Source organism: Trachemys scripta, chromosome 9 (assembly GCF_013100865.1).
Source record: "Trachemys scripta elegans isolate TJP31775 chromosome 9, CAS_Tse_1.0, whole genome shotgun sequence".
NCBI lineage: Eukaryota > Metazoa > Chordata > Testudines > Emydidae > Trachemys > Trachemys scripta.
Genome location: NC_048306.1, coordinates 53,224,095 through 53,239,540, shown reverse-complemented (window position 1 = coordinate 53,239,540; position 15,446 = coordinate 53,224,095). Strand labels below are relative to the sequence as shown.

The 15,446-nt window shown below is 51.6% G+C and overlaps 1 protein-coding gene across 1 annotated transcript in view; it reads left to right on the top strand.

The window, feature by feature from the left end:
- Positions 1-15,023: 15,023 nt before the first annotated feature.
- The window catches only part of PTTG1IP (PTTG1 interacting protein), a gene marked incomplete in the record, with an annotated part of 35,585 nt that continues 35,162 nt past the window's right edge, over positions 15,024-15,446 (top strand). The window contains 1 exon segment of the mRNA XM_034781717.1: positions 15,024-15,215. Within this exon segment, the coding sequence (XP_034637608.1) occupies positions 15,116-15,215 (100 nt within the window).

Below are 15,446 nucleotides of genomic sequence, written 5' to 3'. Positions count from 1 at the left end.
TACATGAGGGGTCGTGAGCTGTCAGCCTCCACCCCAAGCTCCACTTTGCCTTGAGCATTTATAATGGTGTTAAATATATAAACAAGTGTTTTTAATTTATAAGGGGCATCGCACTTAAAGGCTTGCTATGTGAAAGGGGTCACCAGTACAATAGTTTGAGAACCACTGCATTACAGTCCCCCTCCCACCAGGCCAAATTCCTGGCTCCATGGGACACTGCACTCCAGGGCATTGAGGCTTTGGGGGCATCAAACAGCATTTAGAGACTCCAGTTCTTGCTTTTGACTCTGTGCTGTATGTGTTGCAGGCAATCCTCAGAAGGGATGACAAAGCCTGCCTGGGAGCACCAATTGTCAACATGCCCTGATCAATATCTCACACCTGGGGTATGTCTTTGGGGCTGACTTACTGGCTGTGGAAAGCTGCTGTTCAGCCCAACAGCCTGGGAGGCACGGATGCAATGAAAGGAGGGGAAGGGACATTTCAGCACAATAATGAGTACTGGATGCTGCTGCTCCCTGCTAACTCCCAACAGGCTGATTTAACTGTGCCTTTGGGTCAGAGTTTATGCAGCTCCATCCCTGATTACTGACTTGTAAGAGCACTAATCTGGTTGTAAAGTGCTGTGAATGGGTGAAGCTATAGGGCAGGACTCAGTATTATCATCCCATGTGCACAGCTTCCCCAGCAAAGTCACTGCCTGCTCCAGAAGGGACCTGTCCCTCTGTTGCTGGCTCCACAGCTGGTGCCCATCATGGATCACTATGTAAGCGGGGGAATGGTCCCACTATTGTGGGGGACTTTCCTGGCTTCTGCACTACCCCAGTGAAATGGGCTAGTGGAAGGGTCTAAGTCCTCGCTCCCACTTCCTTTACCCAGAGGCCTCTCTGCCCTTGAGGACTCCCCTTCCACTCTCCTGTCTGGCAGAGTCCTCATAACCCCAATAAGCCTAGGCCCAGGATTCCTGGGGAGCTCGACCCCCAACCCTGCTGTGGTCACTTAGGACAGGGGTTAGGGTGTTCCCACTCCAAGGTGCTCTCTACGCACTGGACACTTCCCTGGCCCACTGATCATTTCATACAATTTAAAGCAAATACAAGTGATTTAATCAACAATTCTTTTAAAAAGGAATAAGGAAAAATGGGAAAGGTTAAAGGAAAACACATTACCCCGCTCTGTGGCAGGGAACATTACAGTGTCTCTGGAAAGTCAGGGCAGTGCACAGTCTGTTCCTTGTAGGTCCCAGGCTCCTTCTCAGGCCCTGGCTGGGCTGCAGGGATGCTGCGGGTTGGACACTTGCTCTGGTGGTGGTCACACACCTCTGGGCTTTGGGTGGTGGGACCTTCTTCCCTGCGTCAGCTCCCCGTCGAGTTAAGATCCCCCTCCCGGTCTGGCCTGCAAGGACCCTTGGCTAGGGGTGTCTTTCTGTGCTGGGCCCTTTGCCCAGGGTCCCCCCTTGGCTGGCCCCAGCTGCTCACCGCAGCCGGCTTCAGACTGCTCCACATCCACTGTTCTAGCTCCGGCTCCACTCTGCCTCAGCACTGACTCTGCTGCTTTGCCTCCAGTCCCCTGGGCTGTGTCTCTGGCTCTGTGGCTGCAGCCCTGCTCCCAGCACAGGATCTGCTCTGTGAGCTGCTTCCGTGACTCTGCTCCCAGCTCTGACCTGCTTCCTGGGCTGCTTTTTCTGGCCCCTCTGGCTGGCACAGCTCTGCTCCCCAGCTCAGCCTGGGCCCCTGCCCTCTCCTTAGCTCGGCCCCACTCTGTCTGACCCAGGCAATTCCAGCTCATACAGAGGACGGCGGGACCCCCCGGCCTCCTGACTCCCTGATTAGCCTGCCCGCCCTGTCAATCAGGCTGACCTGGAGCATTGGCCTCTCCCCATTCTTTTAGTGCTGGGAGCTAGCCAACCAAACTCCCCCACTGAATGTTAGTAAGGGGACAAGTCCCCTTACAACTAGTAATTCTGAAAGAATCCCCAGTGTGGGATTTGATTCCTGCCATCAAGTCCCAGCCTGGCTCATGCTGGGACCAATCTCAGTTCGGCTGTCCATGTCTGCTCCTTCCTTATGCCTCAGTGTAAGGGGACTGTTGGCCCCTTACTAAAACTGGCAGGGGTGTGTGTGGGGGGGCGTTGGTTGGCCATCTCCCAGTACCAAAAGGAAGGGGAACGGTCAATGGGAAACCAGGACCCTGAGACTGACAATCCCCAGGGCCAATGGGGAGAGGCCAAGAGGCCTGGCAGGCCAGACTTGGAGGGGGATCATAACCCTAATGGGGTGGGGGTGACGCTGGGAAGAAAGGTCCTGCCACCTAGAGCCTGAAGGCATGTGGCCACTGCTAGAGCAAGTGTCTGTTCCGCAGCATCCCTGCAGCACACCCAAGGCCCGAGAAGGCGGCCTGGGATGTGTGAGGAACAGACTGTGAACTTCCCTGATGTTCCAGAGATGCTGGTTGTGATGTCCCCGTGCCACAGAGCAGGGTGATGTGTTTTCCTTTAACCTTTCCTGTTTTATCCTTGTTTTTTTAAATTGATTGCTGTTTAATAAATTGTATTTGCTTTGAACTATATGTAATGATCAGGGTCAGGGAAGCATCCAGTGCAGAGAGAGCACCCTGGAGTGGGGACACTCTAGCCCAGAGGTGGGCAAACTATGGCCCATGGGCCACATCCGGCCCGGTGTACTGTACTGCACGGCCCCTGAGCTCCCAGCCAGGGAGGCTAGCCCCCAGCCCCTCCCCTGCTGTTCCCCCTCCCCTGCAGCCACACCGCTGTGCGAGCAGCGCTCTGGGTGGCGGAGTGGCAGCATGTCTAGCTCTGACCGGACAGCACAGCTGCCAGACACGCTGCTCTGAGCAGCATGGTAAGGGTGCGGGGAATGTGGGGGGGTGTTGGATAAGGGGCGGGGGATTCTGGGTGGCAGTCAGGGGACAGGGAGCAGGGGGCGGTTGGATGGAGTGGAGGTTTGGGGGGAATGGGGAGGGTTGGATAAGCGTGGGAGTCCAGGGGGGCCTGTCAGGGAACAGGGAGCAGGAGGGGTTGGATAGGGGGTGGAGTCCTGGGGCGGCAGTTAGGGGCGGGGGGGTCCCGGGACGGTCAGGGGACAAGGAGCAGGGGGGTTGGGTGGGTCGGGGATTCTGAGGGGGGCAGTCAGGAGGTGGGAGGGGGCAGATAGGGGGTGGGGGCCAGGCTGTTTAGGGAGGCACAGCCTTCCCTACCCAGCTCTCCATACAGTTTTGCAACCCCCATGTGGCCCTCAGGCCAAAAAGTTTGCCCGCCCCTGCTCTAGCCCCTGCCCTAAGTGACCACAACAAGGTTGGGGGTCGAGTCTCCCAGGAATCCTGGGCTTAGCCTTGTCAGGGTTACGGGGGCTCTGCAACACAGGAGAGTAGAAGGAGAGCCCTTGAGGCAGGCCTGGGGGTAAAGGAAGTGGGATCAAGGACTCAGCTCCTTTCCCTAGCCCATTTCACCAGGGTAGTGTATAAGCCAGAAAGGTTCCCCACAATAGCGGGACCATTCCCCTGCTTACATCAGGAAACTCCAGTCTCCCTTCTGAGGAAGAAGAGGCCAAGGCCACCCATGGTTGTAACACCACCAGCATGTTGTTCGCACCACAAGGTGTGCTGAGCATGGGTGAGATGGCATAGCTCTGTTATCCAGTCAGAGGTTAGTGAGACATGGACAAGGCTGCAATTCCCATCTGCCACCAAAGCTGGGGAACCTAGCAATTCACTTGCTGAGTAAGCTGGATTCTGGTCAGCTGTGTGTCTGATGTTGCTGCTGCTCAGACACGTTCCTCCTTGTTCCCTCAGCACTGGCAGAAATGGCTCTGCTCCTCCAAGGCCATGAATGGGGATGAGCTGTAAGAGCTCTTCATGTTCTGCAGCTTCAGAGCCCTCTGCAAGGCGAGTGAGTGACAGCAAAATGGACTCTGCTGCTCCCCAGCAGCATTTACAGAGAGATGGGGCAAGAGGGTGATCCTGTGTCCACGAAGATCTGGGCTCAGAACAATCAGCCCACTCCCACATTTTCTGTTCTGTGGCCCAAGGGCTGAGGCCCATTGCAAAACAGGCTCTGTGACTGGGCTGCCACCCTTTAGTGCTCAGGAAGTTTCAGACATAGGGTATCTCAATCTCTCTCCTCGAAAAGGTAAGATGGAGCAGAAGCAAACTGTCTCCAGCCTCACAACCCTCTGCCATCTCCCTGCAGTTACTTAGTGACTGGGGCTACAGGGAGAACATTGCACTTTAAATCTCTGGCTCTATCCAAAGGTCCACATAGCAGAAGTGGGTTGGTATCTACAGTGCTGTCGTGGCCTCTCCCCTTCACCAGGTCAAAGGAAGCACTTAGTCTCTTAAATCTCCCTCCTCCCTTGATCCCTTCACCTTGCAATGCTTGGTCCTGACTCTCTACCCTTGTTTCATGTATTCCTGCCACTGCCAACAGCTCCTCCCCCATCTGCTTCCTTGTGTCACTCCTGCCCACCAGTTCCATACACATCTTTGCTTTGACACTGACCTATTCCCAGCCCTTCTCTGCTCATGGTTCTGCCTCTGCCATCCCTTAGGGAGGCACCTTCTCTGTGCCAGGAGCATCTCTGCTACAGAATCCCAGAGGACTCAGCTCTTGGCCTCTGCTCTTTACTACACAGCTGCTATCTCTCCGTTCCAAAGACACACAGGCTTCTCGGCATCACTATGGGCCCATCCCCGTGTGCTCCCATTGCCCTGCACTCTCCACAGCCTTGGCTTCATCTCTGTTGTGAACGCTGTGGGGTGTTTTGGGGCATAGTTTGAGTGAGAGGCTGGGCAGAAAAGTATCTTTATAGAGAAACAGTGAGGGGGACATTTTCTCCTACATCACGATCTGCCTGGCCCAGGACAGCAGGGAGGGGCATCTACAATACAGCTCCTGATTCTGTGCACTGATCTGTGTCAGCCCCTTCCCTGCCGTAAGTTAGAGCAACCTAGGGGCTACTCTAACACCAGCATGTGATGGTCCTCCAGGGAGCCTGTGCAAGTTGAGGATTAGGAGAGTCTGGCTGTGCTCTAACCCCACCCCGACACATTCCCAACACTGGTGAAGGCAGATGGCACAGGAACCAGGGGCACTGGCTTTATACCAGCTGAGAACTCACATGGGCTGGGAATTCCCACCTGGCCAGCTAAAGCTGGATTCAGCTAACTTGAGATGGGGTGTGGAGAGCTCTGGACCTGAGAGTGATTCCTTAGTGCTGTTGGATTGTATATGGTGAGTGGGGAGCAGGATTATCCCAGCTGCAACAACACCCCCGCCCCAGCAGTGAGTAACAGAGACTGCAGCTGGAGAGAGAGTTCTACAGAGAGAGATCGTCCCTTCACTTGACAAGAAATTTGTGTCCCCAACTTCATGGGTTTCCCCAACAATGCAGTCACTGAGATAGAAAAGCAGGAGCTGCCAGATTGAAATTTCAGTTATAGGCTCCAGTTTCCCACGAGCAGATAACTTAGTGCTGGACAAATACAGCCAAACCTTAGTCCCTATTTAGTACAGTGTTAGTTGGGAGTCCAGGCCAAGGGAATTAGTTTCATATTCGCCTTATTGCTTTTCCCTGCAGGTCATCGCAAAGCACCTGCCTTTGTAGTACCTGATGCTCTTCTGCTTCACCATGCTGGATGGGCTGGTGGAGACGGGTGAGTGTACTGGCAAGCTGACGGGCATCCTGAAAATGGTGCTAAGAGATTGAGGGACAGAGGGACCAGGCTCCACCCTGACAGTTCATTTTTTCCATCCTGCCCAATGTCCAGAATTGTTAGTGTGCTGTCCCTGGGGTGGAGAGAAGATGCCACTCCTCACCCTCACTAATAGTTGGGGATCCATTTCTTCCCCAGCCTACAGAGTGCTTATCGTACACAGCTCTGTGATTATTTACAGGCACCTGATGCCTTGAGTTCAGCTTGCCCTGCTCACTCCCTGCGAAATGTGCCCCACTGCCTGTATCAAGAGTCAACAGTGCACATGTCTCTCCCTCCACTTTCGGAAGCCCCAATGCAGCCATGAAAGATGAGTGGCAGGCACCAGACAAATAGGGCAATAGGGAGACTCCAAACCAAACTGAACTGCAGTTTCTTGGGAGAAAAATTTGTTTTGTTTATTATTAAACCCAGTTTCTGTAATTTTTAACTGGAGGGGTGGGAGGCAAGAAGTGTGCACACCTCTCTCCACATTGAGGGAGGGGGTGAATTTCATAATATATCTTTGGGTCTGCACTCCAAGGGAGGTTGACATCTGAGTGCTGGAGCAAGTCCCTTAAACTGAGTCTTCCCAGAGCTGATCTGCTCGGGGGGGAAAGAGGTGTGTGAGAGAGAAGGTTTTAAGAGCCTGGCTCAGCAAGACAGGTTAAAGGGGGCCCATGCTGGCAGAACAGGTAGACTCAGTGGTATCTCAGCACATCAGGTGGCTTCCCCAGGGGTCCGACCCGTCACAGATGGAGCCAACTCCTCACACAGTGTCTGTACCAGCCCTTAGAAAGTATTGAATTCCCATTAAGATCCTCCTTATCTGGGGGGCTCAGGGACATGGAAAGGTTTTGGAGAACTTTGGATCATCGGGCCTTTGAGCTTGGCAGAGTCAGGAGTGGGCAGAGCAGCCCCCCAGCTATTTAGAAAGCAGAAGCCTTCCCCAGAGTGGCCAGCTCAGTAGTATGGAGATGAAGCAGAGTGGTGTCTGAAGCATTTAGGGCTGGAAAGCAGAGCATTGCTGGCTGCTCTTAGTCATCAGAAAAGGGAAGCCCATTCCTGTTGGGGCCCAAGGATCTCACCTAGCCTATCCCTTTGTCTTTAGATGACCCTGCTGTGATGCTTGGAGCACATTCCCCTGCACAGAGAGCAGGTGGGACATGCCACCTTTTCTACCCAGCATTGCCATCCAGCCCCTGGAGAGGGTGTTGTACCTTGAGGGAGTCACTGAGTTGTGGCGCTGATGGATGAGCAGAGAGCGTGGCAACTGGTGGAGGAGACACAGTTCGAAGGATCTGCTCTCCTTAGCAGGTGAGGACAGAGACTGTGAGATTCAGGCTTCCATTCTGGAGACCTGTGGGATCACACCGGGGGAGGATGTTAAGGGACCGAACTGAATCAGACTGAGCGCAGGTTTGTTGAGCATACTTCAATCTGAGCTATTATTCTATGGCTGTAGTGAAGTACCCACACCATCTCCATGAACACCCTTCCAAGACTCCACCATCCCAGCCTCCATGCCAGGGAGAGTGCTGTCCATTTCCATAAATCTGCCTCCGTACAGCTCATGTACCAACATGCCTAACTTCTTGTGGGACAAGGAGAGTTGCTGTCATTTAAAAGAACCTATGTGCAGACTCCAAACCTTCCCTGAAACCTCCTGCCCTCCCCAAGTCACCTTCCTACCCATAGCCATCTTTGTGCCTGGCTGTTGCTAAATGGGGCAAGAATTTGCTTTACGTTGACGAAAGCAGATTGTTTCCCTTTGCTGATTCTCAGAAATGACTGACCCCTTTTGGGTCAAATGTCACAGAAAAACTTCCCCTGGACAAAAACCTGGCCCACGACACCCAGGCTGGAGGGGAGAGCATTCAAAAGTTCTGACCCCCTGTGATTACTACCAGTCAGTTCAGGGTATTCCATCAGACAGTTTTACAATCCAATCACTGTCTCCCTGTCTCTTGTTCTTCCTCCTTCCCCCTCTCATGGGGCTGAACACTGCTCCCCTTGCAGGGAGAAAATGTTGCTGTGTCTGGACCATGCTCACAAAACTGAAGAGGCCAAAGAGACCGTCTAGGGTAAATTGTATCAGAGGGGTAGCCTTGTTAGTCTGGATCTGTAAAAAGCGAGAGAGTCCTGTGGCACCTTATAGACTAACAGACGTATTGGAGCATACGCTTTCATGGGTGAATACCCACTTCGTCAGATGCAGAGCAAATTGTGCTCTTTGCCTTAGACATTAATGGCTGGCCTCTGGGTTTGGCACATTGACCAGCCACAGGACAACACAGACAATAGTATTAATAGGGAACAGACACACACACACACTCTGCCATCCATCCCCCACAACGGAGGGCTCCAGTTTCCCTTAGTGTTGATTGGTGCCACTTCACAGAATGTGCTTATTGTTACCATGAGGCTCCTGTACCTCCACCCCACCACCAACTAATTCACTCAATTACACAACACCCCCAATCAGAGTGGGGCCTGACGCACACAGTCTGGAGCCAGACTGGGAACCCCACCCGCCCTCTCCCCCATAGGCCATGATACAAACATGGGACCCCTGGGAAATCCAAGTGACGATATGACGATATCAGTTTATATCCCAAAGCCAACCCGAGTCAACTGGTATCAGGCCAGATCTTACTCCCCAGCATCTACTGGGACACACTGTCTCTCTCTCTTTCCCATGAGGATGGGTAGAGGAGGAGGTGCAGCATGTTTCTAGTGTTAGGAATGGGAGAACAGTCACTGAGAGTGTGACAGGTTGGATCACAGAAACCCCCTTGGGAGCTGCCACCTGATGTGCCAGGACTACCCCTGCTCCTGTTTTCCCTGCCAGCTAAGGACTTCAGCACCCTGTCTTGCTGAGCCAGACACTCCTGTCTGCTCCAACACAGACCCAGGGTCTGAATTACTTGCCCCAAAGCTGCAGGTTTACCTGAAAACAGCTCACAGAAGTGTGCTTGTCTTTAGCACTCAGATGCCCAACTCCCAATGGGGTCTAAACCCAAATAAATCTGTTTTTAATATGGAGATATACCTAGCTCATAGAGCTGGAAGGGACCCTGAAAGGTCATCAAGTCCAACCCCCTGCCTTCACTAGCAGGACCAAGTACTAATTTTGCCCCAGATCCCTAAATGGCCCCCTCAAGGATTGAACTCACAACCCTGGGTTTAGCAGGCCAATGCTCAAACCACTGAGCTATTCCTCCCCCCATTTTACCCTGTATAAAGCTTATGCAGAGTAAACTCATAAATTGTTCACCTTCACTGATAGATATGCACAGTTGTTTGCTCCCCTAGGTATTAATACATATTTTGAGTTAATTACTAAGTAAAAAGTGATTTTATTAAATACAGAAAGTAGGATTTAAGTGGTTCCAAGTAATAACAGACAGAACAAAGTAAGTCACCAAGCAAAATAAAATAAAGTGCACAAATCTATGTCTAATCAAACTAAATACAGATAAGATCCTCACCAGTTCCAGAATGCTCCCTTTTACAGACTAATCTCCTTTTAGCCTGGGTCCAACAATCGCTCACACCCCCTGTAGTTATTGTCCTTTGTTCCAGTTTCCTTCAAGTATCCGGGGGGGAGGGGGGAGGGGGCGTGGAGAGGCTCCTCCTTTAGCCAGCTGAAGACAAAATAGAGGGGTCTCCCAGGGGTTTAAATAGACTTTCTCTTGTGGGTGGAGACCCCCTCCTCACTCTGTGTAGAATCCAGTCACAAAATGGAGATTTGGAATCACATGGGCAAGTCACATGTCCATGCATGACTCAGGACTTGCAGGTAGTAGCCATTACCTACATGCTACCTTGAATGTCCTCAGGTAGACTTCTTATGTGGATTGGAGTCTTCCAAGCTCTTTTGTCTGTTAAGTGCTTCCTGATTGAGCACCTAATTTGCACATTCCTTTCCCAAGAAGTGACCAAATGTTCTAACTAAGGCTACTTAGAAATCTAAGACTACTTAGCAATTATACAGCCAATGTTCATAACTTCGAACACACAAATGGTGCCTGCATACAACTAGGATGAATATAACCAGTAGATCATAACCTTTACATAGATATGTTACATGGCATAGGTAGCAAAAACCTATTCCAGTTATATCATACACACATATATAAGCACCCCCCCCCCATAAAGCCTTATGGGGTACATTGTCACAGAGAGGTTTCAAAGAATTCAGTATCCACAACAGGGACCAATGCGCTGTTCCTATCTCAGCACTTCAAAAAGCACCTAGTGTGATGAGATCTCTTGAAAAATTGAGACACAAGTGTCACAATAGGAGCTGTTGGGAGCTGAATGTTTGAAAATCGGGCCCCACTTGTGGGTGTGGCAAATCAGGTTCTTTTGAAAATCTTGCCCAAGGTCATACAGGAAGTTTGTGGCAGAGCTGGGAGTTTAGCCCAGATTTCTTAAGTGCCTTAACCACAAGATCCTTCTGTTTTGAGGTCTTTTGTTATGGACAAAAAAGACAGAAGTAGGAGTAACATATGTAAGAATGTATGCTTATACATCTTGTATCTGATTCTCCTTTCCCTTTACACTGGTGAAAGTCTGTTCCAGGGAGTTACTCCTAATCTCCATCAGTATAAGTAGGAGATTCAGATCCGCTGTCTTCATGTTCTTCATGTTCTTCTTAGTGATATATTACTTCCTGAAATAAAATTCTAATGAAAGAATAAAGAGCAGACTTCTGGGTGCTCAGTGGAGCCAAAGACTCACCTTACTCTACTACAGTCCTGAATAGATTATCACAGCACAAAAACTAAGCCTTGGAGCTCTGGAATTCCTCAAGCAGCTCCAAACTAAGCCCTCATGATAAAAAATTATCAGCAGAATTATTCAGATCTTCAATTCCCTCTCCACTCACTCCCCTTACTCCCCCCATCTCCCTCTCCAAAGCCAAACTCCACCCAAACTTACTGATTCTAGCACCCACTGCAGCATCTCCAACAAGATGCCAAGCCCTGGAAAGGATTCCAATAACTCCTCTTTTTCTTATTTACCATCCTAGAAGAAACCTCTTCAGTATTTGGGGCTAAGTCACCACTCATCCTGTGAACAGGCTGAGGACTTGTCTACACTAGAAGTGCTACAGTGGCGCAGCCATACCAATGCAGCTGCGCTGCTGTAGCGCGTCTGGTGAAGACTGCCGACCGGAGAGAATTCTCCTGTCCGCATAAAAAAATCACCTCTGCGAGAGGCAGTAGCTATGTTGGCGGGAGAAGCTCTCCCGTGGACATAGTGCTGTCCACACCAGTGCTTAGGTCGGTGTAATTTATGTAGCTCAGGGCGGGTGGATTATTCACATGTCCGAGCAACATAAATTATACCGATATAAGTGGTAATGTGTACAAGCCCTGAGAGCAGCTGAAGCCAGGTTCTAGGTAAGCATAAATAATGCTTGCACCCACAATGGCCTATCATTTGCACAGGCAGAGCCTGTGAAACCATTGATTCAGTTCACAGTAAATGGAAAGGGAATGGGGAAAGGGTAAGTTATTGAAGCTGGCATATGTGCTGGGCTTCCTATTTCTCTGTAAATGTTCCTCCTCTTCTAAGGGACATGCACTGACCACATCTTGGACTCAAGAGTTATTCAGCTAAAACTCCCATCTTCTTCAGGGAGAGCTTTGCATGATCAAGTTTGGAGGAAAAAGCAAAGAATTTAGCACTATTAGTAGTAGTCAAATAGGTGGAGCTGGCAGCCCTGACTATTGTTAAAGTTGCCCATGCTTTTCATAATAAGACCCTGTTTTCAGTAGCTTATAACTTTGCCAAACTTAAACCTTTTGGACTGAAATTTCACCTGACTCAGACTGAATATTTTTGGAAGGTTTCTGTCAAAGGTTCAGCCATTTCCAAGAATGAGGCTGGGAAAAAATACATTGTTGTGCCATATTAAAAAAAATTCGTACAGTTGTTTTTATGAAAAGCTTTCACACCTTCATGCTTTTGGTGCAGGGACTTGAAACTTGGCACTGTGTGGTCTTTGTGTCCAGAATGTGCATTTTGCCATCTCTTATGAAAATCCACCCAAATGTGAACAAGCTAAAAGCCTTTGAAAAGGTGAGTTTGCATGTGCTCAGAGACTTTGTAGACTGTAGCTAAACTCCCTGAAGATACTGTCCTCCTCACTGAGCATACTCCAGCCCCTGTCAGCTCCTCCTGTTGACTAGCCTGCACATGCATCCCCAGAAAGTGCTAAAGCCCAGGGATACAGGCACCAAGCAGAACTTTCCCTGCAATTGCTGCTCCCAGCTGCTGCAGACTGGTGTAGGGCAGGGCACCAGAACTGAGAGCACGGAAACTCTCCCCCTTGTGCTCTCAATGACCCGGTCCCCACCCCCTGCTGGTAACCAGGCAGAGTGGAAAAGGAAGGTGCCTGACAGAGGGGACAAAGAGTCTGTGGGGGAAAGGGAGGGGAGTGGGATTGGTTAGGAGAGGAGACTGGGCCTGGAGAGGGAAATGGGGTGAGGGGACTGGGAGCCAGGGAGGGAGGACAGACTCAGATTTATGAAAGAGCAGTGCTGGGTGAGGATACTGTGACTAACTCAGAGGGAAAAAAAGACTGGGCCTTAGGATCCCATGGGGGGAGAATGGGGATGGTGAGGAGGAGGAAACAGATCTGATAAGAAGACACTGTGCATGGGGAAAATTGGAACTGTTCTGAGCAAAGAGACTGGGACAAGGCGACTGGTGGAAGGTGATGGGGGTGGGAGGGAGACTGAAATTGAATAATATACTATTTGCTCCATCATAGGATTAGCGTGAATGGTGCTGTTCAACCCTTATAGATTCATAGATGTGAAGGCCAGAAAGACCATTATGATCATCTAGTCTGACCTCCGGCATAACACAGGCTAGACAACCTCACCCTGATGACTACAGCAGTGGTTTTCAACCTGTGGTCCACGGACCTCTGGGTGTCTACAGACAATATCTAAGGGATTACTAAGTTAATAGTTCCATTAGTTGATTATCTTCACAGTTTAAAAAGCGTGACTTATTTCTAGTCTGAATTTGTTGAGCTTCAGCTTCCAATCGCTGGATCTTGCTACACCTTTTTTCTGTTAGTAAACAGCTCTTTATCAGAACTCTTGTCTCCATGTACATATGCATTATCATACAGTATTTTTACATACTATTTTCCCACAGGCTCGCTGCCTCCTTTAGTACCCAGAAGATCAAAACCAAAATCATTGGTGCCTCCTTCAGAGAGTGCAAACCACCAGAAACCACGATCAGAGGTTATGATCTTGCAAGCCAATATCTTACATCCAACCTTTCTTTGTAGAACAACTTGAAAACGTGGCAACTAGTTGATTCCCACAGCACTTAATCGCTGCTCATCTTCACATTCCCTGACTCCTGATACAGAACATGGGTGGGTGATTTTCAAGGGGCTGCAGGCAGAGTCTCACCATCACTGCTCAGCCTGCCAGCAGCTTCCCAGGGGGTCAGGGAGGAGGTTCTGCTCCAGTCCAGCTTCTGGGTTAAACTGAATAGGAAGTTTGGGGAATTAAACTAGTTCCTGTTTGATGTGTGTGAAGTGTCTCTGCATGCCAGTGTAACCCTTCTGCCCATCAGTGTTGGCAGCAACAAGGGCCGGGTTCAGTATCTAGGGGTGCCGTTTCAATAACACAATGCAAAACCGGATTGAGCCCCCACCCAGTGACCTGGGACAATTACATACCATCCCCGGGCGCCTCTAAGAGGCAATACTTTCCCTTTCGCAAGCACAGAGTCTGAGTGTAACAGAAGCCTTTTAATAAAGGAGGGAAACAATGTGGCATTATGTTGGGGAAACACCACAAACAGGATTCATAACACAAACCATGAACAAAAGACCCACTCCCAAGTAAGCTTGGCAGTGTCCTTTTCCTCTTAGGGTCTTAAGTCAAGCAACCCAACAGTCACCCCATCCACAGTTTCTGACCTTAGTCAGTGCACACCCCCGTTCAGAAGTTCATCTGCAGAGTTTAGCTCCCCCTCCCTGGGTGGAAGTGGGGGGGGGGCATTGCTTGGGTTGAGGGTCAATTGCCACGCCTCTCCATGAGGTCCTGCTGCAGTCTTCACTACCAGCTGCTCCACTCCACCAGCTGCCATGCTAGCCACTTGCCAACTTGTCTTCAGCACCCCCTTTTTAACATAGCTTGAAGTGAGCTCACCTCTTAGTGATTTTTAGCTGGTAGTAGGGGAGCCTCAGTGCTGCTGCACTAGCCCAAAGTAGGTCAAATGCTTAGACCCAGGTATCAGTAACTTCAATTCCGTAGCATGTAAGAAGACTCCTAATGGAATCAAAATTAGCTCTGTTGTTGTATGGTGGAGAAAGGAGGAGTTATAATGGTGTTTAGTGCCCGAAAAGGATCAGGGAGTAGCCGTGTTAGTCTGTATCTACAAAAACAACAAAGAGTCTGGTAGCACCTTAAAGACTAACAGATTTATTTGGGCATAAGCTTTACGCTCAAAAGGAAAAGGGGACACCAACCAACCAACCACTCTCAATTCACTGGGTTGTGGTGGAACCCATGTCCCTTGCTTAGCGAGTGCTCCTTCGTTGAGGGCAAGTCCCTCTGTCATAAAATGCCAAGTACAGTTCTACTGTCCTTGAGTCACATAACCAGGGTAACAACCTTTATTACTCCTGCCCCAATAACAAAGACTGGGGATCCCACAGCAGCCAAAGTGACTATTTGGGCAAGCAGTCCATCATGCTAGGCAGGGTGGATGTGCCCATGCAAACGAGATCACCCCTGAAATCCTTTTCCACAGCTCATCACCAGATGTCAGGGTATTGCTCATTCTGACTCTGCTTACAGCAGTGCAATCACAGCGCGCTGCAACCAGCCCTCAGCTCAGCCCCGGGGCAGCTTAGAGAGAGGGTGGGAGGCGATCGGGCTGGGGAGGGGTGGGCAGGACTTGGCTTGGGGCCTGTGGGCGAGGGGGTGCTCAGGGGCTGGCAGGCAGCGGGTGCTGCGGCCTGTGGGGGGATTTTTCGACGTGGGGCTCAGAAGGTAGCGAGCCCGAGGGGTCGGGAGGTGGCCGGGTGTGCGGACGGGGATTCGGGGTGGTGCTGCGGGGCGGTTGGGCGTGCGGGACCTGAGGCGGGGCGGTGGAGCTACTGGAGCTGGTGGGGTCTGGAGGGAGGTTGGAGGCGGGACCCGAGACGGGGAGCGGTTGGGGGGGCGGGGCCGGGGCGAAGGCTCGGGCCGCGCGGACTCTGTTGCCCGGCAGGGGGCGTGTGTCGCCGGCTCTCGAGTGCCGCCGCGCGCGCCCCCGCGAGCAAATAGCAGGTCTCGCGGCGCGGTTGCGGAAGGTCGCGGGGCGGGGCCGGACGAGGTGGCTGCGAGCGCTGGGCTGGACAGCTGCGAGCCCCGCGATGGATCCGGGCAGCGGGCTCCTTCTCTGCGCCCCGCTGGCGCTACTGCTGCTGGCAATGGCCCCGGACAGCGCCTCCCCGGCTGCTGCGTCCGAGGGAGGTAAGAGACCCCGGCCCGCCCTGCCTCCCACGCCACAGCCCTCGCGTGTCTGTCCCCCATCCCCCTGCGTCCTGCCCCGCACCTCCCTCCCCACGCCACAGCCCTCGCGTGTCTGTCCCCCATCCCCCTGCGTCCTGCCCCGCACCTCCCTCCCCACGCCACAGCCCTCGCGTGTCTGTCCCCCATGCCCCACCCCCTGCGTCCTGCCCCGCACCTCCCTCCCCACGCCAC